Source organism: Folsomia candida, unplaced genomic scaffold, assembly GCF_002217175.1.
Source record: "Folsomia candida strain VU population unplaced genomic scaffold, ASM221717v1 Fcan01_Sc022, whole genome shotgun sequence".
Taxonomy (NCBI): Eukaryota; Metazoa; Arthropoda; class Collembola; order Entomobryomorpha; family Isotomidae; genus Folsomia; species Folsomia candida.
The window spans coordinates 2,475,073-2,500,433 of record NW_019091214.1 but is presented as its reverse complement, the minus strand read 5'-3'; the positions used below and the strand labels follow the sequence as shown (position 1 = coordinate 2,500,433).

General features: G+C 35.7%; 1 protein-coding gene across 2 annotated transcripts; it reads left to right on the top strand.

Annotated features, from left to right (window-relative positions):
* The first annotated feature begins 997 nt into the window (after positions 1–997).
* Positions 998–25,302, top strand: LOC110858668 (bone morphogenetic protein receptor type-1B). Of its 2 annotated transcripts, XM_022107503.2 has the most exons (15): positions 998–1,667; positions 10,630–10,741; positions 20,892–21,558; positions 21,642–21,700; positions 21,787–21,834; positions 21,926–22,008; positions 22,076–22,208; positions 22,607–22,703; positions 22,786–22,932; positions 23,013–23,078; positions 23,184–23,251; positions 23,338–23,450; positions 23,774–23,935; positions 24,010–24,169; positions 24,259–25,302. In XM_022107503.2, the coding sequence occupies exons 3-15, from the start codon at positions 21,318–21,320 to the stop codon at positions 24,388–24,390; spliced, it is 1,509 nt and encodes a 502-aa protein (XP_021963195.1). In that variant the 5' UTR covers positions 998–1,667; positions 10,630–10,741; positions 20,892–21,317; the 3' UTR covers positions 24,391–25,302. The 2 variants fall into 2 exon arrangements, with proteins under 2 accessions (XP_021963195.1, XP_021963196.1); XM_022107504.2 differs by lacking the exons at positions 998–1,667; positions 10,630–10,741 and adding an exon at positions 20,595–20,813.
* The last annotated feature ends 59 nt before the right edge of the window (positions 25,303–25,361 follow it).

The following is a 25,361-nucleotide window of genomic DNA, read 5'->3' as shown; positions in this document are numbered from 1 at the left end:
CCCCAGTCAAATCACATCCGATCATCACAACTAATCCAATAAAATACGTGCATGCATAAATGCATGATTGCTTACGAAGGTAAACGGATTTACTTGACTTGATGACGCAACTCTTCCTTCTTGGCAAGTAAGTGAGCAAAATAAGTAGTCGGAGATATTTACATGGACATTTATTCATCGAATTAAAACATTATCATGCAAGTAATGTAAGTAATGTAATCACAAAGATACATACCCTCACTCACCAAAAGACTACCAAAATCTACCTCTATCTTTATTCATCCACCTTTCCTCTTTGCTCGAATGTTCATTACACACAAGTGATCTTCTGCTGGTTTGGTTTGTTAATAAGAATATTCTTTTTATTGCGATGCTGCCTGGCTGCATGTAGCACACTTGGATCTATGTACATTGAAGAGCATTTCTTCGTCTCATCTTGCTCATGTAATAGACAAAGAAGAGAATCATTGCCAGATTCAGGAGGAGCTACCCACACGAAAAGGTGCCGTAGCAAGAAGATGTCTCAGATTTCGTAAAGTCTTAAGACAAATGTCTTACTTTAACGTCAAAAATGCAAATTTTCAAAATTTTCAAGTTTCTTAAACTTAATCAGATCATTTGAAGGAGTTCTCGAAGTGATGAAATGTTCGGAAAATTCTGATTTAAATGGTTTCATACAATGTTCCCGAATCTGGAAGATGTTCCTTCTTTTTCTTACTTTTTATGCCTCTGATCATGGACTGGTTTGGTTTGAGGGGTTCGAGGCAAAGATGGTGGAGAGCATACAAAGAGATGTATAATATTGCTATATGCTTTTGTGCCAACACTGTATTTAAGCTCTTAACCATTTAATATGATACGGACAGCAGACTCACTGCATAGTGTGTGGAGTAAAAGCTCTTTTACAGGGAAGAGAGCCCATCGATTTTAACCATTTACTTACACTCTCCAACCTACTAAATGTTCACTTTGCTTGGTATAATGCCATGTTGTGGAATGGAATTATATTAAGGAGAGAGAGAGACTGGCCTTTTATTAAGGGTGGCTCTTTTTACCTCTCTTCAATACTGACTGAATAGCAATACTGAGTGAAGATTAGTTTTGTGTTTGAACAAGCAACATTAACTTTGGCTCTGTTTTACTCCATCCTATTGTTCACTCGCTGGTCAGCCGAATTCTTGAACGCGTTGTAATAATTTCAACCTCATCATAAACTATTGTATTATTATTGTTATTATTAAGTGTGTTAAATAGAATTGTGAAAAATTAACTAAAAAAAATTGTGTTAAAAAAATAACTGGAGAAAGCATTTCTCTTTCTCGAACATAAATACAAAATTGTGCAAGTTGGACGACCGAATCTACATTTTAGTTTTCTTAATGTGAAAAGACGGTGAATTTATTTTTCGGCGTGTAACCCTAGCATGGAAGAAAAATTGAGGAATGAGGACACAAAATATTTGTGGTTCGTAGCAAACGAACCACAAATTCCTAGTATGAAATGTGATTTTTATTAAAAGAAGAAGTTTAATAAACAAAGGGAACAATTGAATTCCTGTAAAAAATGGTGGAGCAATTTTCAATTTCCTGATTAAGGTTCAATAATTAATTATAATTGTGCCTCTGCTCGTGGGATTACCTAAGAGAAAATTGGATCCGAATTTCAAGGTAAGAATTTCATAAATCTATTTGCATAAAATGCCATCATAATTGTTTCCATTGTTTTATTATTATTTGTCGACTAAACTAAAATAGTGAAAGTCGGGATTTGACAATAGTTAATTGTTCCAATTATTAAAGAACATTACGCGCAATCGTTAACTAAAGTTACACGAAAAGAATTATAGTTTGAAAGGAAAACCATCCATTAGATAATATTTATGCATAATTTGACGGTGTATATATATCAACATTATCGGTTCTGTACTTGTCTATGTATATTTAATTGCTCATTAAGCTGTGTCACATTACATGAAAGAAATTACCGTCTTAAGTTCCAAAACCATCATACTAAATATCCATAATCTCTTAATGATCTTCCTTAAGTCGTATTTATTTACTGCGATACGTGACCAATTCACTCATCTTACCCATTGAAATATTATTATCCTTACAAAAATACATAATTAATATGCATTAAATATGTACATATCTCCACCTCGCCACAATTCTTTAACAGCTAATTAAATTAAATTACTGCCAACTCGAATGACCAGATTTAATTTTGACAATCATTTTATTTTTTATCGGACATATTTTTAGGCTTGAACGACTACCTCGGAAAGTTTAACATTATTAATTTGCAATAAAGTAACGTGCTTGAATAGCCAGATGATGGGCAAGCCTGATGAAGCAGACAGTTTAATAAGTTCTGTATGCAAATCAGTTTAAAAATGAGTAAGACTTTTTTTCTGAAAAATAGCACACACCTGTGCATTCAGCCAGCCAGTCTTTGATTTGATTGCACCTTCAACCAACTTCTTTACTTGGTACAAGAACAAGAGATGACTGAGCAAGATAAAATTCGCAGGTGTTGGCTGGTTAGCTTTTTTTTGCAACGTATAAGATTCTTAATGCTTATGTTAGCACATCATTTAATCGGTGGAATTTCGTTGCATATGGCAAATAAATCCGTAATTTCTAGACAAAATTGCAATCTTTTATACAATTGGAATGTTAATTTATTAATTAATTTAGAAAGTGTTCAATAAAATATGTACAAAATAGGTATTTTAAGATTTAAATTATTCAAATTTATAAGAAACCCATCAAACTACACCCAAGCACCAGGTGATTCATGGGTATCGCAATTACTATATTTTTTTCCTTTGTGAGAAGCAATTTGAAACCTGGTGAATATTTACATGAAAGAAAGCAGACTTCTTCTAACTGGAACATGCTTTTTTTTTAATATGAACAACGCCACAAAAATGCTGCAGGTAGGAGTGTATGACAGGAGTTGAAATTTATGTCCGGAATCGTGGCCAGTAATCGTTTATCAGTTTCCTAATCATGTTTCTCCCCCAATAAATCTATATTTTAATTATAATTTACGATTTTCCAAATCAAATTAAAACCCGGGGCAGTCAGTCAGTGAGAACTGAAAAGGCGAAGGAAGCAATAATTAACAGCTTTGAGAGAAGAGAAGGGAAGAAAAGAAAAATTTCATATTTAGAAAACCGGCTTTGCCTGGAGTTGTAAAAAATGAAAAATTTTCAGACGCTTTTCTACTTTCAGAACGTGGTGATTGTTCAAAATTTCGATGAAATGGAGGATGAAATGTCAGCCTTTGATTTGATACTACCACAATTTGTAGTATTATTTAGTTTGTTCACTTGATTTCATAGGTATTAAACATGGATGGAATGGAATATATTTAAATGTGCATGAAACGTGGTTCAGATTTATACAAGACATGTCCGGCACTTCTCCTGCCAGGTGAAATGACCATAACAATAACTCTTCCTTGGTTTAAAAAAAATTAGGAACTTTTCTCGTCGTCCTGCTATTGCATTGTTGGACATACATAATTCTAGATAAGTACATGCATGGCAGGCATTTATAATATTACTATTCATTGCATTTACTTTATTAATATGGAGACTGCCAACTAACTAAAGGATGCGTACCTACTTCTAACTAACTGAAGGTAGGATAGTGGTGCACATATAAATAAATAACCGTTTAAAACTGGGCAGGTTTAGTGGAGAGAACCTTTAGCCCTTCGTTTATAATATAAAAACCTGTACCAGACCCATAAATAAATGGGAAACTTCAAATGTTCAAAAACTTTGAGCCAGGCAGGACCTAAGGAAATAAGGGTCTCTTTTCTTCCTGGCATGGTGATGCACCTCGTAAAACTTAACTTTCTTGAAGAGGTTATGGTCCTTCTTTAGGGGAAAATGCGGGATTTCTTGTAAGATGGTGGGTCACCTATGTATGTAACGTATGCGTGTGATATATTTACGATACGGTTCTATTTATTAACAAAGTTGGTCATCACCTGTACATACGCATTTAGCTACCTGAGGTACATACCTGGATGTTTATACTTTCAGAACAATTTTTTGTATCATACTTTATTTTAGAACAATGCGAATTGCATTGTACACCATCGAAATGAATTTTTTTAGATAGTCCAACTCTATCAAATTTAACGTTATACATTCATAATGTTAAATGTCTATCCAACTGGGCTTACATTTAGACAATAACGACGAGCAGTTAAATTTTCAATAATCATAAAAATAAATGAGTACTGTAGGTGGTAAAAATGCAGGAGGAGGGGTGTAGACTGGGTGGAGTTCGAAATTCTTCAAAATAACAATTTTATTTACGAATTGAAAATATTTTCAATACAATTTTCTAAAGTAATGTAAATAAATACATTTTATTTATTCAAGAAGCTATTCCATGCAAATAAGTAAATGTTTTAGTTGTGTCGGTAATCCCGGAATATTTACATAGTTTACAAACATCTCTCTCTTTACCATTAACGCTTTTAACCAACAAAAAGGGTAAATCATTCCTTCGCGCTGTTTGGTCTGAGCAAATAATTTCAAGTTTTCTTTAAAGTCTGCCGAACCCTTTGAACATCCACCCCGTTGCTAATTGCTCAAGTTTAAGTTTCCCATTAAAGAGTAAAACCGACGCCGCAAGAATGAGAACAAAGTGCAAATTATTAAGTAGCCTGAGCTATTGTCGGGTGCCGGTGAACAATAGAATTGACCACGGTTTTCAGCAAATTCATGGAAAAATAGCAATAATAGTGATAAATCACAATCAATACAGTTGTCTAATGGCGTGACCACCAGGGAATAACAAATTTCTAGTAAATGAGCTTCACACCAAAAGCAAATGGCTCCATCATTTCTATAAAGTTGAGCATATTCCGAGTCCGACAGAACTCTCTGGACGAAGAAAAAAGTGCTGGATTCCACAATAATTAACTCTCTAAACTAGTTAAACGCAGTAAAAGGTTAAGCAAATCAGTGAGGAGATGATGATCCAAACCAGCGCAGACTAGAAGAAAGTAGCCATGCAGCCACTGGAAAACTATAAAATGTAAAAATGATGGGAATTATGATGTAAAACCCAGAGGCAGTTTCATACATATTCGAATACGCTTCTTCTCCTGAGAGATATAAAACTCATGTCAAAATTAAGGATTACATGTGGAACAGAAAATAAAAGAAAAAAGTAGTTCCGCTCCAAGCTCAATTTTAATTTTGATTTTTATGGCTGAACCGGACCAACTGACTCACTCACTCAAGAAACAACTAACTAAACTGATATGATACGATATTATTATGTAGTTTAGGTAGCTGAATCATCATCCTCACTATCAAACAACTCCCAAGTTATTGGTGGTGACCATTTAAAAGCTCGGGTTTCAGACAAGTGTACATTGTTAATCAGGGCACAACCTGGATCAAAAAAGCTGTTGGACATCGATTATGTACAAATCTATGGGCACAACACAATTCATATGCAAATTAACAAAGCATTCATGATACAATCAATTCTTATATTATTTTATTTCTGTCATATTTCTCACTGGCCGCGGAAGCCGTGGGGACATTATCATTGTAGGATATGGGAGGGAGGGGTTTGTATAATATGAGCAGATGATGGGGACATCGAATAACCCGTGGGGACATTGTCCCTCTGTCCGCGGTCACTGATATTTCTATATTTCCGAGAATTTGCCACCGAATTTTATCGCCTCCACGAATCTTTCTCCTCCTACAACAAGCAATTGTTATAAGCTTTTCCATGCTTCACTCACTCACCTGACTCTCTTTTCATCATACGACTGGCCTGGCTTGGGTGGTTAGTTAGTTAGTAAAGTGAGTTTAGAATGAGGTTTTACTCAATCACCTTCCTCCTCCATGCCTCCCTTTAGCCTTTGTATGAAATGAAATGGTCATTAGAAAACCTGTAATTAAGTGGCGTCTGGCGTCATATCACCCTTAAACCTGGTAGACGTTACCCTGTTCCATACGATACGACGTTTGTACTACGCATCTAACTCTCGTATCCCTTCATGCATACTGCTTCTAAATAGTAGTGCAGCAAAGCTAAAGATTTTATGAACACTGCATACAAAACAAATCCTATTTGGAATTCACGTTTGATTCCAATCAATTTTCAGTTCCAGGTAGGCTCACAGGGGAAAAAGTGGTCAAAGGGTTGCAGACGAGAAGGTTGCTGGTAAATGGCATGGGAATTGAATTAATCTTTAATCTTGTGCATGGAAACATTGCACCGCCTCCATAATATTTTTCATGCATATGTGTCGAATGGAATCTTTTGCATCATAAATAACTAAAAAAAATGGGCGGACCGGCAAGGTCGTTTACGTTTTGGGACGATATAAACCACGACGAGTGGGGTTTTTAGGGGTAGAGTTGACCTTTAGCATTCCAGGAATTTATTTTTGATAGAAAATTCAGGAACTTTTTTATATCTAATTCTTGGAGAAAGTACCTGCAGTAGAATGATTTAGTGAGGTACCTGGTTTTCAGTCAGATATGATCTCGAGGGATTAATCGTTTTATGTAAGATTACATAAATAAAATTAGAATTATACAAGTTCCAATTAGTTAATTAGGGTTAAATTTAATGTGTTAATTTATAATTGCACAAGTACATATGTACCCATTTCAGAAAAACCATTATCATCTTCCCACACCACGCTAATTTACATATTTTCCTTTTAAAATGGACATTAAAACACTTTTAAAGACTCAGTTTCCCACACCCATTAACTTTTGACAGTAAACATTGAAAGTAATTTAAGAAGGAGATCAACAAAAACAGCTAATTCAACTGATCCCCAAGTTCATCGCAATACAAATTATAACGAGTATTTATTAAATGATATGCAAATGCACTGTCACCTTCACCTCCAATTAAAACGAGAAAAAAGGATGAATGAACGGAATATCTTTCAATCTCAGTCCAAATTCAGATAAAACCAAACTTAGCATTTCAATGAATGGTAGCAGATCAAATTTCCAAGGTTGGGCCCGTGAGTGACGACAACTGTGTTACTGTAAATTCTTGCCTCGAAATCTGATGGTGTAGGAGTACACATTTCTACCAATGAATTACACAAGTGTTATGTTGCATGATTCTGTATATCAAATCAAACCCACAATTTCTGAGAGAAAGTTCCCACGCAGGGCAGGCAGGCCTAGATCTAAATACGTGATGTGGTGTAAGCCAAGCCACGCGACAACGTATGGATTTTTTTCCCCGAAATAATTAGAATTCTGTACAATATTCAGTCAGCATTTTGATTGTGTCAAGTACGGTTTGGTTTTGTGGTTTGGTTAGGTAAAAAGTTGTATCTTTTGGATCAACCACGGCGGAATTTTTTTTGTATTTAATTTGAAAATTTTGACCACGTACTTCCTCCAGCGTTTTCTTCATCTTCAAAAATCGGGTATGTACATTTATGGGTAAGCTCATCATAAACTTTTCCAGCCCTAACTTAACTTGTCCAACCTCTTTCTGCTGGCTGGCCGTCATTCTGAGACGGCCTGGCCTGGATTTGACGTTGACGTGACAGCTAGAATAAAAATTCTTTCAAAACTGGACTATGGTTTGACGGGTTTAGAAAGATTCTAGTTCATCGTATGGTTTAAGGGATCAAATCAAAATGAAAACTAATGAAACGTCAATTTTTGAAAAGTGGGCAGAATTTTGTGAAATTTTTTGTCGATAGTAAATTCTTTGAACTCCTAATTTTTAGAACAACTTTAACGTCGGCAATGATTTTTGTGCAGAATAGGATTAATTGATAAGGTCGGGTTAGATATGAACACCACTTGCGAGACAAAACTTAAGATTAAATTTTTAATCTCTCCTCTTTTTACACTCTGAAAATATGCCTCGTTTGTATTAAGCGACGCGTCACTCACTCTCTTAGGAATTTGAAACCGATCATGCTGATCAATCCCCGAAATAAAATTCCATAATTGAATTACCAGCCGAAAAAAAATCAAGCATCACTTCAAATCTTGCATACCTCGTGTCAGTCGCCATTCCATTGCATCTCAATCGTCTACATACATACGTAATCTAATGGAAAGTTGGACATCTTTGAAGCGTGAAAATTTACCTCCTCCTCCTCTCTCCGAAGTCAATATCTCTGATTACAATCACAGATTTCTCCTCCTTGACACCGACGTCTCCTGGAGATGAATGCAATTCATGCCACACCATATTTGAATAACAATACTGCGGAAAAAATCGTGTAAACGGGTGTAAGTAGAGGTTTAATGATTTGATATGAAATCAGGGGAAATGAATGGACCGGTTAAAAACGGATATTCAATTCGTATCAAGTTTGGAATTTGTATACCAATTTTTTCCTACTTATTATCGACCAAGAATGATGACCACTCGAGATAGATGAGACAGCGAGACAAACCATTCTTTCGCACTTGCATCTCAGATTTAAAGCTTGATGTTATGTAACTTGAATGGATTGGACATTACATTGGTCTGTTCTATTCAAGAAATAAGAGACCGCAGGATAAGTAAAATGCATGCATGGCAGATGATGAATGCCTTTTCAAATTTGAATTCTCTTATTATTACTTCCATCAAGTCGAGCCTCCAGCCCAACTTTACATAGTTAGTGTGGAATTATGTGTGTCTTTGTATGTGTAGAATCGACCCACAAGAAGTGCAACTTGCTGCATGTGCATCTCCAGGAATTTGATTATATTGCAGAGAAGCAATTTTACAAGTTTTAAACAGGCTGTGATTGTAAAATGTAGACATATTTTTATGCTAACTTTAACTCTTCCTCCTATGTATGAATTTGGAATTTGAGAAATACGTCCATGCATTCATACTAATGACCAACTTATCAATTACATAATCTAGCATGTGCAGTTCTCATCAATTTTGCAGGACCTACGTACATACATACACCTCAAACCTTGTACATTACGTAAGCCCTCGTTAGAAAGGGAGTTATATTCTTCCTCACAAGTTTTAATAATCGCATCTCTCATCAGATCAAAAAAGCTGACTGATCATAAATTTGAGATTAGATTAATTTTAAGATTCTTTCCTATCCCTCTGGACTGGACTGGGTCGCAAGGAAATAAAATATGAGTTATTGTGCCATTGTCAGAAAGAGAAGCGAATGATGCAAGTCAAGGGATGAATCTTTAAACAGATTAGAATTGGAAGTGAAGTTGAAGGCATGAAATTCAAAGGCACCTTCTTGCTTTTCATCCTTCTATATACGAGAAGAACAACACAACAATGGTACATACATAAGTAAACGTATAGAAATGCATGTGACGGCCTGTAAAAAACATGCTCGGCGCCAGTCCTTGGTCCAACTTTGGATTTTTGAAACTGGAATCCTATTTGAAAATAAGGTTCGGTTGTTAAGTGTTATATACGGAAGGAGGTTGGGCTACAACAAAAGTCCAGTCTACGCAATGCTTTTCTTTTCTTGATCAGCCAGCATTTCTTTTTCTGTGCCTGCTGAACTGAACTGAAATTCTATCTGGTTGAATATCTCTAAGACGTTCTTGCTTATGGATGGCAACCGTACGACGAAGAAGAGGGTGAAGTTTCAACCAGCTTGGGTTTCATATCTTGGAAAATGAAAACCAAAGCCCTTTTGGCTGCAGTCGTAAGTGTTGATGGGCTAGAAAGGAAGAAGGCATCTTTTTCTCGAACTGTTAGTTAGTTGACTTGGTGGGAGAGCAGGAACGAAACGTGTATTTTACTAGTTTTGTAAATGAAATGGGAACAGTCATGATGATTTTTGGAGAATAATGACAATTGAAATGCATGGTTTTGCATAGATTTATTTCGCATTTTCGAATTATTTTTAATTGTTAATTGGTTAAAGCATATCTAAAGGGCATTAAAATCTGCGAGTCTTTCACTTAAAAGCTTTCCTCCTAAATAAATAAATATGTACGAAATTCTCTCATTTGATGACGTCTCGGATCTTATGATGACCACGAACCGGATAACAACGCACAGTTTGTTAAAGTATAGTACAAACACCGTTCTACTGTTATACATACTGCTCATTTTCACGAGTTCATGAAGGTGCTGCATACAAGTGGACCTTCGACTGAAGGGCCCTCCCTCACTTAAAAGCGGTTTGAAAGTGTGAGACTTAAGTTCTGACTTTGAACTGAGGATGGAGCACGTTTACTTACTTTTAGTTTACGTGACTTGAACTTTTACACTTGGAAAGTTGTTGTTCTGCTCAGCAAATCAATTTGTCCCACTAACGACTTATGTTACACACTCTGTAAGTAACTGCGTCAATTAAAATATGCAAGAGAAGAACGAATTGACATTATAATCCGAAAGGTCACGTCACGTTACATGAATGATCATATCTTCTGATAGTGACATTTTAGAATTATCCTCTCTGACTGACACTACGAAGACGAGACTGACACTAAGAGGACAGATCGTAACTATTGTCATCTTTCGTATTTACGAATGTTAGCTAAGTAAACAATAGAAGGTCAAAAATGTCATCCTCCGTGTGACTTTTTGTCTCCAGTTTCCAGCCAACTTTTAACTAATGCATAACTTTACAAATAATAATGATGATAATTGTTGATTGCAGGTGTACGTGCAGCAGTCCAACTAACGAAATTGTCGTCCTCTGCCTGACCGTCCATTGGTTACCTGCCTTCCACTAATGCTTGACTGTGACAAATTTTCCGTCATCATAAAAGGTGAGGATTAAAAAATTAATGCTAAGCCTGCCTGACACAACTTTAATTTGAAGACATCCGTGAAAAATTTGCATCTCTATAAATTATTTACGACTGACATCAAAATTGAAATAAGTTGGTCTTCTCTCTTGACCCTTCATTTTCAAATTAAGCAGAATTCTGCAGTTCGTTCATCTGGAGGAATCTCCCTCACGCAATAATCATCATAATTACCATTATCATAAAATAAGTCAGAATTTACTTACGTAAATTTAAATTCCGTATTAAAAAAGAATTCCGTTATAAAAATTAATGGCATGTTTAAAAGGGAAGAATTAAAAATTCCACGTTTGGTCATTCCGGCGACTCCACTCTGGACTCCTGTGGATGAGCTATTTGTCATTTTAATTTTAGATTTAACATTTGACCACTATCTTATAATAAACATCTATACAGCACATTAAAATTTATTAAAATGATGATCCATACATTAATCAGGTGTAAATATAAATAAGGTGTTTACTACTTCATAACTTATGAAGGGATTTGTTCCGTTCGTGTCGTACAAATTTAGTTTTTTGGTATCATTTGCTTCATAGAAGAGGAAATCTCATTCCATTCCTTGAGATGGGATGACTTGTGTAATAAGTTGGGCATCATGATATTCCTGTGGATGAGGACTCTGGACAGAATTCCATCCAAGCAGAAGGACCCATGCTGAGCAGAACAAATCATATAATCATAAACGCGACTCAACGCGAGAGTTGGGATGATGCGCATTCCAATGGTCTGGTGGGGTTTAAGGTTTTGTAAAAGTGGTGATCATGACTTGGACTTCTTCAAGGTACGAGAGAGAGAGGTGCTCAGCCTATAAATAAATAAATATATTTACTTGTACATACATAAATTGTCAGAGAACTGATAAGCAAAAGGATATCTTGACTGGTGAAAATGTACAGAAATTAATTGTGTACATGAATGACCTACATTTTACAATTTGCTACTTTATTTGTCCGTAACAAGATAAGTGGTTGATTTGATCACCGACTCGGACAATTTAGAAAATTGTCGCCCATTATCTCATTTCATTGAAGGGAGGGATACATACAGGCTATCATTTCATTTGGATGGAGTATACCGACCGACGTCAATTTACTTGCCCACTTGAGACAGTAGAGACAAAGACCACTTGTGTTCTGTACGTGTTACATGAATATTACGTGAAATATGTACCCCTGTAAGTTTCCACTGCTTCTTTTTTTCCTCCCTTGTTCACATCATCATCATCCCGTAAATAGTTCGTGCACCAAATTTCTGTCAATCGACCCGTACTCGTCGCAGTGGCGGCGGAAGCGTGAGGACAGAGGGACAATGTCCCCACGGTTATTCGATGTCCCCATCATCTCCCCATGTTATATAAACCTCTCCCTCCCCTATCCCACAATGTTAATGTCCCCACAACTTCCGCGGCCACTGACTCGTCGTGTGCAACGAAAGCAAAAGAAAGCGCTTTTAAAAAATGCTGCAGTGCGCCGTGGTCACGAACGAATTGCCAAGAAGCGATTATCTACTTATTAATTATCTTGTTATTATTAGGTCAATAATGGCACAGATGTTGGAATATCATCCGTCACTCTTTTAATTTTTCTATGTTTCTTTGCCAAATATGTTTTGAAATAAGAAGTCGTACAACCATATCTTCACTTCACCCTCAACCAAATTACAAACTTGGTCACGAGGAATGGTTCACGAGATGTAATTACAAGTGACAGGGAAAGGAGAAAAGTTGACGTGAACTTGGCAACAGTTTACGTCAACGACGTCCCATATGTATTTATATACCAGTTGTTTTATCATATCACATCTTTCCGTCAGAGACGAAGAAAGGAGGGAAGAAGATGACATGGCACGACCTAAAATAATATGGCTTATTGGCATCGAAAATACGGTATTATGAAAAGTGGCCGTGATCTCTAAAAGTATTGGTTGCCTTTGTCGATGGGAAAACAAGTGTTAAGTTAAGGATGGCCGAGATGAGGTACAGTTAGTACAGGAGTAAGCTACCCATCCTTATTTAATGGTCAGATTGCCTGGTTTTCAGCCCTCTTCTTGGAGATACAAAGTTGATAGTTGGTGGTTCTGTACATGCATTTCATACAACACCATAATAAGTAATGACTTTGTTGGTGGTCTCTTTTGGTAGTAGTAGTAGTACGAAGAAGTACCTTTGACTCTTCAATTTTTGGAAACCTGATCTTTATAATGGGAATCATCATAACTGCCACCTGTGCCATGCCACCTTCTCACACACACTTATTCCCATATTCATCATCACTAATACGCGAAAAGGTTGGCAGTTAGTTAAAATTACACAACTACATAAAAACCGATAAATAATGGGGAATTGTAGTAATCCATTTTTCTATATTTGAAATTCTAATTCATTTGCAAACCAAAATTTGCTAATTTGCAAGTTCAAGCGTGTAAAAATTGTGCACCTTCTGTTCGCATATGCAGTCAGTAATAATTCATGGTTGAGAATTATTAAATTTGAATCAGCGTGTCCAACTGCAAAATGTTGTTGGCGAGGATTTTTAATGGTTCATAAATATTCAGAGAGCGACATAAATAACAGGCAGGCAGACAGACGCGGATTGACTATAAATGGAATAATAATAAAAAATTGGGGGTTATTTATTTTGAAAAAATCCACCTTGCTAAAAATGAGTAAGACTGGAAAGTAATTTTTAAACGCGGCTCCTTCTTCCATTCCATCGGCATCCTTCCTTTAACAACTCCGTTACGAATTTACATTATAAATTTTAGTGTTTGAAAAAAACAGCATTTTTCAATTGTTCTTTGACCATGAGTCGTGACACGTATATTGTGGAAAATTCAATAAAAATACATAATTTCCCCCCTTTCAAGTCTCCGGGCACGATTGTTCTCCATACGGCGGATATTATGTACTGCACTCTTAGAAATCCGGTATTAAAATGATACCAAGCCGTACTCATGTATGACTATACCAAAGTGGTATTAATAAGTAATACCTCGGTATTAAAGTTTTACCATTTCGGTAACAAATTTTTGCGGACCGGTATAATTTTAGTACCAAGCGGTAGCATCTTTAATACCGAGAAATCTTTAACTATACCAGATTTCTGACAGTGTGGAGTCGTGCATATTCTCCATGATTCAGCCGGATGACTTTTGACACCTTAAAGTGCAAAGCTCTGTGTACATGCTAAAAGAATAATAAAAACGGAACTGGAACAATATGGCGTCGAAATGAAACTGTTGTTGGAGTAGACATAACAGAGACGGAAAGCAATGAAACCTATTTTTCAAGAGAAATAAGAGCCAGACAGACAGGAGACCACGATTAAATAATAATGTTAGTGTGGTTGGTTTAAAGTATGTGTATTCCACGAAATGGATGATGATGTAAACCATGTATTTACATAGTAAAAATTATCGTGATGCACAGACTAGAATACACTCACATAATTTCTTTGTTCGTGCATATGTACTTAAGCAGAAGGACCTTTAACTCACAGGAGTCCAGGTGGTTTCAATCAGTTATGGTTGGTTTTCTCCGGTTTGGTTCGTTTACCGATTTAATTGATGGAAATGTCAAAGTTTTAAATGTTAATGTTCCCTCTTACATCATTAGTCTGAGAACAAAAGATTTTAATTTGGTCGGTTTTCATGACGCATCGAAAACTAAAGGGCGAATTTCAGAGACAAATTTCTATTTTCTGGTATTTCGTAGTGTAGAATATTATTTATGGGCATCGATGTGTTTGATAACTTATTTAGGTAACAGACATGGATAACTTAAGACTGGTTGGAAAATTTGATCCCAAATGGAATGCCTAATTACTTTGCCAAACTTGTCAAAATTTCCCTCATTTTCTATTTACTTTGTTGTGAGTGAAAGGGCTCATTATACAAATACATCACCAGAAAATCAACCCAACTGGCAATTTGAAACGTTACATACATTTGTGAACCTTCATTTATTTACGAGGAGACTGAGAAATGAATGTGTTTTTTTTTCAAGAATTTAGAATTTTGGTCGTGTTGTGCATCATTTCCTTGAGTGACATGACATGGGCAGTTTCTTCTCTGCAGAGGTAGGACGTAGGAAGGAGGTGTCAAAGGACAAGAAACACATGTCTTGTCCATGTCCTCGTAGTACCATCAGACTTGGGAGTGGAAATCTTTGAAATCTAATATCGACCCCTAAGGCCAGAAGTCATGCATAACGAACAACAATAAGTAAATATCAAAATTTTACAAAATTTACAAATTGTGTGGGGAAACATAATTTAAAACTGGACAATTTTATGAAAACTTCATAAAACTACTTTAATAACACTGCTTATCATTAAATGGGTTTATCTTGCGCACTTTATCTTGCACACTCCTCCATGATCCTTGAGCCTCTCGGTATGTGTTCTTCTCATCCTCAAAGCCGAATCTATGTAGTGAATTTAAATCTTAACTAAATTCCAGGCTGATAAACCCCACAAGAAAAAAAGTTGGTATATCCAAACTCTATTACGGCGCAGAGAATAAAAATATGATTGGAAAACCCGTATGGGGTAACAAAACGAATGTGCAGGATTCACCAGGAAGCAGCGTGTGGTGGTGTCTGTAATGAAAAATTATTATAAATGGGCCTTGAGGTTGAGCCTGGCTGGTGTGAAATCTGGGTGGAAACCTTAATTCGTTATGATTACATAACGTCCTGGCTAACTTTTAACCTCAGACTGAACTTGGGAGGAAACAGGTTTCCTCCTATTTAAATCTTTTTAGCCTATTAATATCTTTTCATTTCTGGATCTCAGATAAAAGATATCCTCATTAATCTCACGCTGTTTCTAGTTCTGGTCAAAGTGTCAGTTTACAAATCGGGATAAAAATGAAATGGAATGAAATAAAACAATTTATTTATATTTTCAAAACGTGGGTTTTTATTGCTAGAAAATTTTATGAGGAAAAAGCTGTAAACATTTATGAGACTGTAACATTATTCTTGGTGACTGTAAACTCATATTTGTAGAACAGGCTGCATACTAAACATAAATAAGTATTGAAGTTAAGAAGCATGTACAAGCGTAGATTTGTAAGAAGGAATGAAATTACTTTTATTTTATTGAGAGAGATCGGAACCTGGATCATTTCGACGTGGAACATTGAACATTATATTAACTTGTTGTTTTCCAGAACGTGACTTTTGAATTCAGTTCCAGATTAGATGCGGATGAATTTATATTTGAAATTAAAGCTACAAACTTTTATACTTTAGGCATAATGTTCAAGTTCTCATATTGTGGCACATTTCCGATAATAAAACTGCTTGAAAAATGACCTCTGTCCTATGGTCATTCTTCGACCTCGTCACACCAGACCATCTGGCATCACATCAAATGAACCATTTCTCTCCACACAATTTCCAAGAATTTGCTTCTTTTTTATTTAACACAATTGTTTGTCTTTCTCAAGCTTCTTTTGTTATTATATGGCTTAAGGGGACCCAACCTCATCCTCAGTCAATGAGTGACCTGACCATCCGCTTTGAAGTCCCGATGCCTGGCCTGACAAACCTAAATGCTTACATTTATGGATACACGTCCTTAAAGTAGTTTGTTCGCTGTCAAGTGTTTATTTGACGGATTATCTTTCTCTCATAAAAATCCGATGCGTACACTTATACGAAATGATTCTTTCTAAAGCTCAAATATATAAGTCAGTCAACAGTTTTATTATTTGTGCTCACATGTGAAATGGATTGTTTTCTCAGGTGCGTAAAATACTTTACTTGGCGAAGGAAACGTTTACTTTATTTTTATTTCTACTTAAACACTTGAAAAATTGTTGTATAAAATGACTTATAAATACTTAGGTATGACTTTCACTTAATGCATGAATGTGCATACGTGTGAATTCTAAAAATGGGTATGACTCAAGCAAGCCACACTAAAATTAAAATACAATATCAGCTAAACATTAAGACAAAAAAACATGCAAAGCGTAGTGAACGCAATTTAAAAACTCATTAATTGAACTTTTCATCAGTTACTTAATCAGGCCGGACTTTTAGGATCTATTCATCACGTCTATAAAAGTTCTTTGCGTACGTAATGTCATGTTCTTCCAAGTGTGGAAGACTCATTTGTAGGCGACGTTATCTTATCATCTTTCTTAACACCATATCCTGAATCCCAGCTATTCTTACCTTACATCTTCCCTCCTTGATTGACATGCCTGGACAACAATTGATGAGCTGATCGGCTATGTATTCCAGCCTGGAGAATGAGAAATGAAAAATCGACCATTGTTTCCTGTTCTTCATTTAACGCCTTGATTCCAAAGGGTTGCTTGCATTACATCGCGATGAGAGAACAATTGGATTGTATCTCTCTCAAAAATTGAATAGGAGAAGAGAATGAAATTGGAATTTATTGTGCACAAGTCACTTCCTCCGGCCAACGAGATCCTAATTAGACTTGCCACATTCATTCCTTATAAAGATTCACAAACTAAAAGATGGACCAACACCCTACACGAAATGAAATTTATTTTATACGCATGCATCAGATGCAGCAGATGCAAGTCCACGGACAAATTTACAACCTTCCAATCAAACCTAGAATCCAATTAGACTAAAGTTTACATTTTATGTGGTACGTTTTTCTGGGTGTAGAGTAGATTGGAGGGGAAAGAAATTTCATTATTCTGCTGGGTTCAGTCAATTCAAAATTTAATGTTGTCCAGTGATTTTACACGACATTTATGGCCCACATCATTACGAACAATTGAGTTTAGGAGTGTACTATTCAACGTGATGGCTCTTTACTGTCTGGCACGTCCATGGAAGGACAATTACTATTCTTCTATTCACAATAATATCTATCCTGCTTCACCCAAAAAGATTGATTGTACAATAAGGGTTAAATTTTTGGTCAACTTGATTTTACTCCACCTCCAACGTTAAGAATATGTATGTAAAGCCGCCGTCAATGCAGGTGGAGGATTGTTAAAAGTATAAGTTGGATGGATGAACTCGGAGTGACACTTGAAAGTAGTTTGCATTGTAGAATTTAACAAAAAGAAAATACTTTGAGAAAGATTTAAGCAGATTTTTGAAGGACATAACAAAGGATGATGGAGTGGATTGGATTTAAAATTGGTTCGAGGCTTCATTATTATTATTCTTATTATTTGAACCTATCGTCCAGTCCTACATATATAAAGATGACATGTATGTACATAAGTTCTGGTCTGGTCGGACATGGGCATAACAATAACAATAATAAGGAAAGGGTAGGTGGAAAAATGCATGGTTCTCTCTTCAATTTTCCTAGTTCCAAATGAAATGAAATATGAAAATCAAGCAATTTATGTACCCAATACTCTTTTACGATTCATTCACCACCAGCTAGACAGATAATATTCATGCATGCATGAGAGCGTTGTACACAATAAGAAGTAAATAAAATCTAAAAAGAACTTACTTGTGCATAGAATGATAATCAACTCAAAACACAATCAGTCTCCTCTCCTTTTGGATGATATTCAACAATGAGGAAGAGGAATCACACTATTTTTCGTGGGGTCCCTTTTCTAAAGATTAAAGTATTGATGAATCATTATTGTGCTCTTTCTTGAGAGGGGTTATCCAGTGGAATTAAAGAATTGGATAAGAGAAATCGATCAACCGTTCCATTTCGACTGAATTGAATCCGTGGGGGAGATTCTTTTCTGAAGAAGGGATCATTTATTCCTTACTTAATCTGTTATTGTGCATGTGGTGTTAAATTTAAGGGTATTTTTGTACACGGAAATTTTGGTGGGTACTTTTAATTAGTTTTGTTGCCACATTTTTCAAATATTATCGCCTGGGTTTAGGCCAGCAAACTAAAAGATGCTGGATAAAGGTATTTTTGGTTTTATGTATATTCTCGCATCCTCCTAGGAAATAAAGTAAAGAAGTTTTTGACCGAAGGGGGTCCTTCTCTGGGTAGAGATCATTCCCAAATTTCAGTCCAAGTCAAGTGTATATACTGTTCTTTTCTTGGAGTTGTTAGTTTGTTGGTGTGAGAAGAAAAAGTCTTAAAAATATTGGTCCTCGTAAAATTTAAGGTTTAGAAGTCCTAAATTTTGTTTTATTTAATGGCAACTACTTCCATTCAAGCATTTCCATTTCATATTCTCCTCCAAGCGTTGCGTTGTATGCACGTACAACAATGGGAAATTGGATTTCATTTCTTGGCTTGGTGTTGTTGAAGCAGAAATGGTGATGGTGGTGCTGGACCCCTTAAGGTTTCTTACTTCACACTGTGTGAATATTTCATTTGAGCCTTCACAGTTTGAAATTTCCTTTAGAAATGGAGAGAGAGAGAGAAAGGCCCACTCACTCTTGTACATATAACATGGAAGAAGGAGTCAAGTTTATTGTTATTATTGTTGTTGGCATTATGATGGTGTACGTATATGCAATGTAAGTGTGGTTTGTTCACAGTTCTTCGTTAGCTGCCGAGCAGTTTCAAATATTGGGAAATTCATTTTGAAATATTGGGATTTCTTAAAGGTGCAGCTTCGTTAGTTTGGATACTATTTCTTTCCTATTTTAAGGGTCTTTCTTTCCTTGTGGGTGAAGGGTCATGCACAATGACGGTACAAACTGGAGAGAATTTGAGACTATAAAGACGACATGCGAAAGAATGAACATGTTTCTTCCTTTGCCACCAGCAACATTTCCCACTTTAAGGTGTTACTTACTTCATTTACGCTTTTCTATTAGCACATAAAACGAGAGAAATTTGGTGGAGGACCTTTTTCCACGTTATTATTATATCTGTTTGGCAAGTGGAATATTATAACTGAACTGAACTCGCCTTTGAGCTCGGAAACCTACAGATCTATCCTTTCAAAAGGTTTCTTTCTTTCTTTCTTTACAATTTACGAGAAGAAGAATGAGAATTTTGAGAAGAAATGAGCTGAATTGAAGGGAACACTTGGCCTGGTGGACTTGACAGGCCGAACAGATGGATGGCTTTGCTTCGGATCTTTCTACATGCACAAAGGCCCCCGTTCGCTTATAAATAAATGTCTTGAGAAGAAGGTTTTACATTTATTTCATTATAGCATCACGAATGCGGTAAAGACTAAGAAGGGCAGAGTTAGTTAGGGCTTATACTTAATATTTTTAAGATCTCTTTCTTACCCGCAGGATCAATTTCTTCTTCTCCATCCAATTGGGAACTCCAAGCGTGAAAATCACTTATTTGACGCTCGAGACCCATCCTCCTCCTCCTTGAAATCTAACATTCGTTGCTTTTTACATGATCACATAAAATATAACAACAACGATATAATAATAACATATTAACGAGATGAGTCTTAAGGAAAGCGTTACACGTTTAAAATGCATATTCGAAATCGGACAGAGGGTAGCAGGCTAAACTTAAGGACCAACCCCCGCACCCACCCCTTAACTTAACACTTACTACTTACTCACTTAACAAATCTCTTTCCAGCATGGAAAATCGAATGCAATGCAAGTTTTGGTTGTAAGAAATCTGTTCATTCCATGTCCTCTGCTTGGTTGGTGTGTACAGTATGCATACATTTGTATGTACATAGAGATACATGTTATTTTGTACCACATATTGCCATAATAATATGTACATACTTACATACATATCTTGTAATATTGTTATTGTGGTGCAGGCCTGGTTAGGGTGGCGTTAAATAAGGGTGTGAGAAAGGACATGTTACCCTCTAATGGGACATGTGTACTTGCAATGTAATTGTGATATTACTTTTAGATAGGTTCTGATAAATGTCCAGGAGTTCTCACTTCCCGTGTCAGATGTGATTCAGACGCGAACAGAGTGACACCACTGCTTATTACTCACATCCCAAATCATGAGATTGTGATCTCTCAAATCGAATCTCAAATCGCATTTGGATAGATTATTAGTAGTATTTTTATCTAAAAGTGCAAGTTGAGACGACGAGTTGTATTAACTTACCGGTGTAATTTTGTGAATTTTAAGTCCTACATAGAATTATAATTGTACGTAATCCATCATTAGTACTGATATTCTCGTACTAATAACAACTTTGTAAAACATTGTGTACTTTTGAATTCCAGATTTTTCTTCTCGTCAAGAAATTGTGGAGCATTGTTAAAATTCCGACCAGATGCAGATGTGAGATCGTTGGGTGGCTTTTTCTTCTGAAAGTGAACTTGAGACTTCCAACTGGTTGGACTATATATTCAAAAGTTGGAAAGTGATCATCTCGTTAATTTAATGGGAAACACATTGCCTACAACGAACTACTTACTTACTAAACAAGTGATCTGTAATAGCCAACAACTACTGGTTTGAACGGACACTGAACATTCCATCCTCTACCCGGATACGCGTTAATTTATGAGTGTTTAAGTTCAAGTTTCATATGCCCCAGAGAGAGATTTTTTTGGACACAATTACACATGCAGTGACTGAGACTATGCATGAGAGATTATAAATAAGAAGGATTGATACTCAGAAGAAGAAATTTTAACAAAAAAAAGATGGAGATATTAAATCAGCTCCCGAAACTGAAGTGCTATTGCCATCATCACTGCCCCTCACAAGCGCACGATGGGATTTGTGAGGTCGACATCGGGGGGAGGTGTTTTGCCGCGGCGACGGAGACCTTCAACACGGAAACGGGCCTGCTAGAACCGGAATATAGTTATGGTTGCTTTGCTCCAGGAGATCCCACCTTTCTCCAGTGTAAAGGTCACTTGGTGGACCACAACATCCCCATGGGTTAGTGGAAATTCAAGATATGTGGACAAAAATTTTAAAAAAATTTAAACTGGATAAAAAATATTTTCTTATTTTGTTTGCAGGAATAGTCTGTTGTGATAATGAGAGTTTTTGCAATGAACATCTCAAGCCAGTTTATAAGGTATGCAAAATTCCGATATCAATATCATACAAATTTCTGTAAAAATGTGTAAAATTCCTGAATTCCTGAACGATTACTAATTTCAGCCCACTAATGTGAGCGACCATTATGCACCATACAATCCACCCGCAGATGTAAGTGCTCATTGTAATGTTAATGTTAATGTGTACTTTTTACAATTAGCCTTATCATCATTACTGACCTCATTATTGTTGTTTTTCACAGACCTTTCTCCTGCAACTTTTACTCGCAGCCGTATTCTCTCTACTTTTACTAACTTTCCTCATCGTCCTCTACATTGTATGCAAGTAAGTGACAATCAATTTTTAATTTTTTTTTTGAAAATCCAACTAATCCCCGAATTAAAAATTTCAGATACAAATCGAAAGAAAAGAGTCAGAAATTTTTGAACGAGTCAGACAGCAATAAGTCATTTCTTCTCAACTCGAAGGATTCTGCCTTCCTCAGCCTGGATTCGTCAGGGTCCGGGTCTGGAATGCCACTTTTGGTAAGCACGAAAATATTTCTCTAAATAGTCTTGTCCGTAATGCTACCCATCCATTTTCTTAGTTGAAAAAAATACTGATAATTTCTCAATTTCGTATGCATTGAAATATTATAAATACCCAAAAGCTATGCATGCATTTACTTTACCTTTAAAATGATGGATACTTAAAAGTCTGTCCAGCCATCGTCAGAAAATCATGATTTATGAAGTTACATACACAGACAATGAATGATTATGACGGATAGCGATCCATTGCTCTTGGCCTTTCTCTTCATTTTCAAAAAGCTTGTACCCACCCGTTCATATTTAAAATGTGCAAATGAAACGTTATTTACTTTGTACTTTTGTGCGACTATGTAATACCAGCTAAAATTCCATGTTCTCAATATTCACTCCAGGTACAAAGAACAATTGGAAGGCAAATCACTTTGAAACACCGCATTGGCAAGGGCCGCTATGGCGAGGTCTATTTGGGTGAATGGAAGGGAACCTATGGTAAGTAGCATGAATTTATACTTGTTTGGAATCGGACATATTTAAAAGAATTGCTATGAAAATAATCAAAATTATCACACAGTCGCCGTCAAGTCCATCAATTCATCTGAAGAACAGTCATGGTGGAGGGAACAGCAAATTTACAAGCTCGCACTTATGAAGCACCCAAACATCTTAGAATCTATGGGGTATGACATTAGATCCAAGGACAACATTACGCAAATGATCAGTAAGTCAAATCCAGCGTTTTTTCAATGTGCACTGCTAATAAACGACAGTAGTTGATAATTTGACGCAATTTCTCTCTAGTTGTCACTGATTACCACCAACGTGGCTCTCTCTACGATTACTTGCAGTGCTACACATTGTCTGAAGGTACATATGAAAATAATATCATTAATTAATGTATTACAGACTTGAAAAAATTCCGACTTTAAAAAAATACTGATGAATTTACTAATTTATTTTTCTCTATTTTAGATCAAGCACTAAGACTAGTCCTATCGACAATATCTGGCCTCTGCCATATTCACATGGAGGTCGAGGGGGTAAGTTATGCATATTAATGAATAATTAGCAAGTAAATTGTCAAAAATTTCATACTTACTCACTAATAAAATTATTCTTCTTACAGAAACCATACAAACCTGGCATTGCCCACAGAGACATCAAGAGCAAAAACATCCTAGTAAAGAACAACGGAGAAGCGTGTATCGCCGATTTTGGTCTGGCAGTTTGTTCCGTGAGGTAAAAAACGCTGATTCTCAAATTATTTTATGTTGCTGGAAGTTAGAAAATTGAATCGTTGGATTTGCTCCATCATCAAACTGTATTAAAACTCAGACAGTTATCACTACGCCTTGAATTGATACAGGAAATTCCATATTAAACTCAAATTGCCTCATTAAACTGGTTCTCTGTTGACGAGACCATTTCTATTAAGAATTGGAGATCAAATATTACGACTAGTATTAAATTCTAGCTATTTAGCTGCAGACGTCATCACTAAAATAACATGAAATGAGACACTAACTTTACTAATGAATATGACTTCCATGTATGAATTCCAGTGGTGAACGTGGAGTTGACATTGTCCCCAACGTGAAGCAAGGTACGAAACGCTACATGCCACCAGAAGTGCTAGATGACACCATGAAAATGGATTGGTTCGACGCCTACAAGCAGGCAGACATGTACTCTTTTGCACTCATTTTGTGGGAAATTGGGCGAAGGTATGCATTTTTTGCAAACTTTTACCTCGAATTATTTATAAAGTGTAATCTAACAACTATTTAACATCATTCAGATGCGTGACGAATGCTGGGGACGAAAAGCCTGAATTTGAGGACTACGACATCCCCTATAAAGATCAAGTCCCACAAGATCCATCTTTTGAAGATATGAGAAAAATCGTATGTGAAGATGGAAGTCGACCTGAAATTCCTCTCAGGTGGAACAAGTCCAAGGTAAAATTTTAAAAAAATACAAAATTACATATATTCGCAATTTTCTTAAAAAAACTAAATTAATAAATTTTCCTCTACTTTCTCCCCAGCTTCTCCTTGAACTTTCCAAAATTATGAAGGAATGTTGGCACAGATCGCCACAAGTCAGACTAACATCGCTCAGAGTAAAGAAAACTTTAACCGAGTTCCGAGACTATGAGACCCACCTTCAAATCGTTTAATTAAACAATCAGCAAACATTTAACTAACCATTTTTATTATTTCATGAGACTTATCGCATTACATTTAAAGTAAATCTCGAGTCAGTCATTTTAATTACTTATCATTCTTTATGTTTAGGTTTTAGAGCGAGAAAAGATTTTAAGCTGTATTATTCTTATGTAAATGTACATAATAGATAACCGTTTTTATACTTTATTGTTTAATATTTATTCAATTATACATACATACATAAACAGAAGGCTTGTTATACTTACATTTTAATCATAATCCTGGTGTAATATTTAACTCACATCACATATAATTTTTTTTTCTCAATGTATTACGTAAATTATTTATTATTAACCAAAAAACTATACTTTTTGCATAACATAAAAACCAACCAACTATACAACTAAACAACGAAGTTACTCATGAAAAAAAAATATGCAACGAAACAAACTTTCCCACCGGGTTATTTGTTGATGAACAACGAATACATAAGAGAAAGAACAATCAAGAAAAAACTTGTAATTCCAATGAAAAGGTTACTGTAATAGTAATTTATTAATTTACCAGCCATACTTACATTAATAGATAGATAGACTTAAATACTTAATCTAGACGTATGTCAAAGGTCAGTTTAATTATGTTATAATCTTAGGAAAAGAGATTATTAAAAGGAAAAATGTGCAGCTTAAAATGAGATTAAAATCTAGCTGGGATCGGAATTATGATAATTTACGCATAACCAGCCAGCTTTCTAAAGATAAACCAATAATATTAATAACTAGATAAATAGTAACTGTGACTTTATTTGTGCCATTATCAATGTCAAATAGTATGACGTTTTAGAAATACATATATTTGCTTGTCTAGTGAAGTTGTTCGAGTTAATAAAAATCCAACAATAAGAATTTATTGTTTAAGAGAAAGGATTGCGAATTTTGTTTAATTTTGCATGCAAAAGTTTTCCAGTGCTTATACATAATTA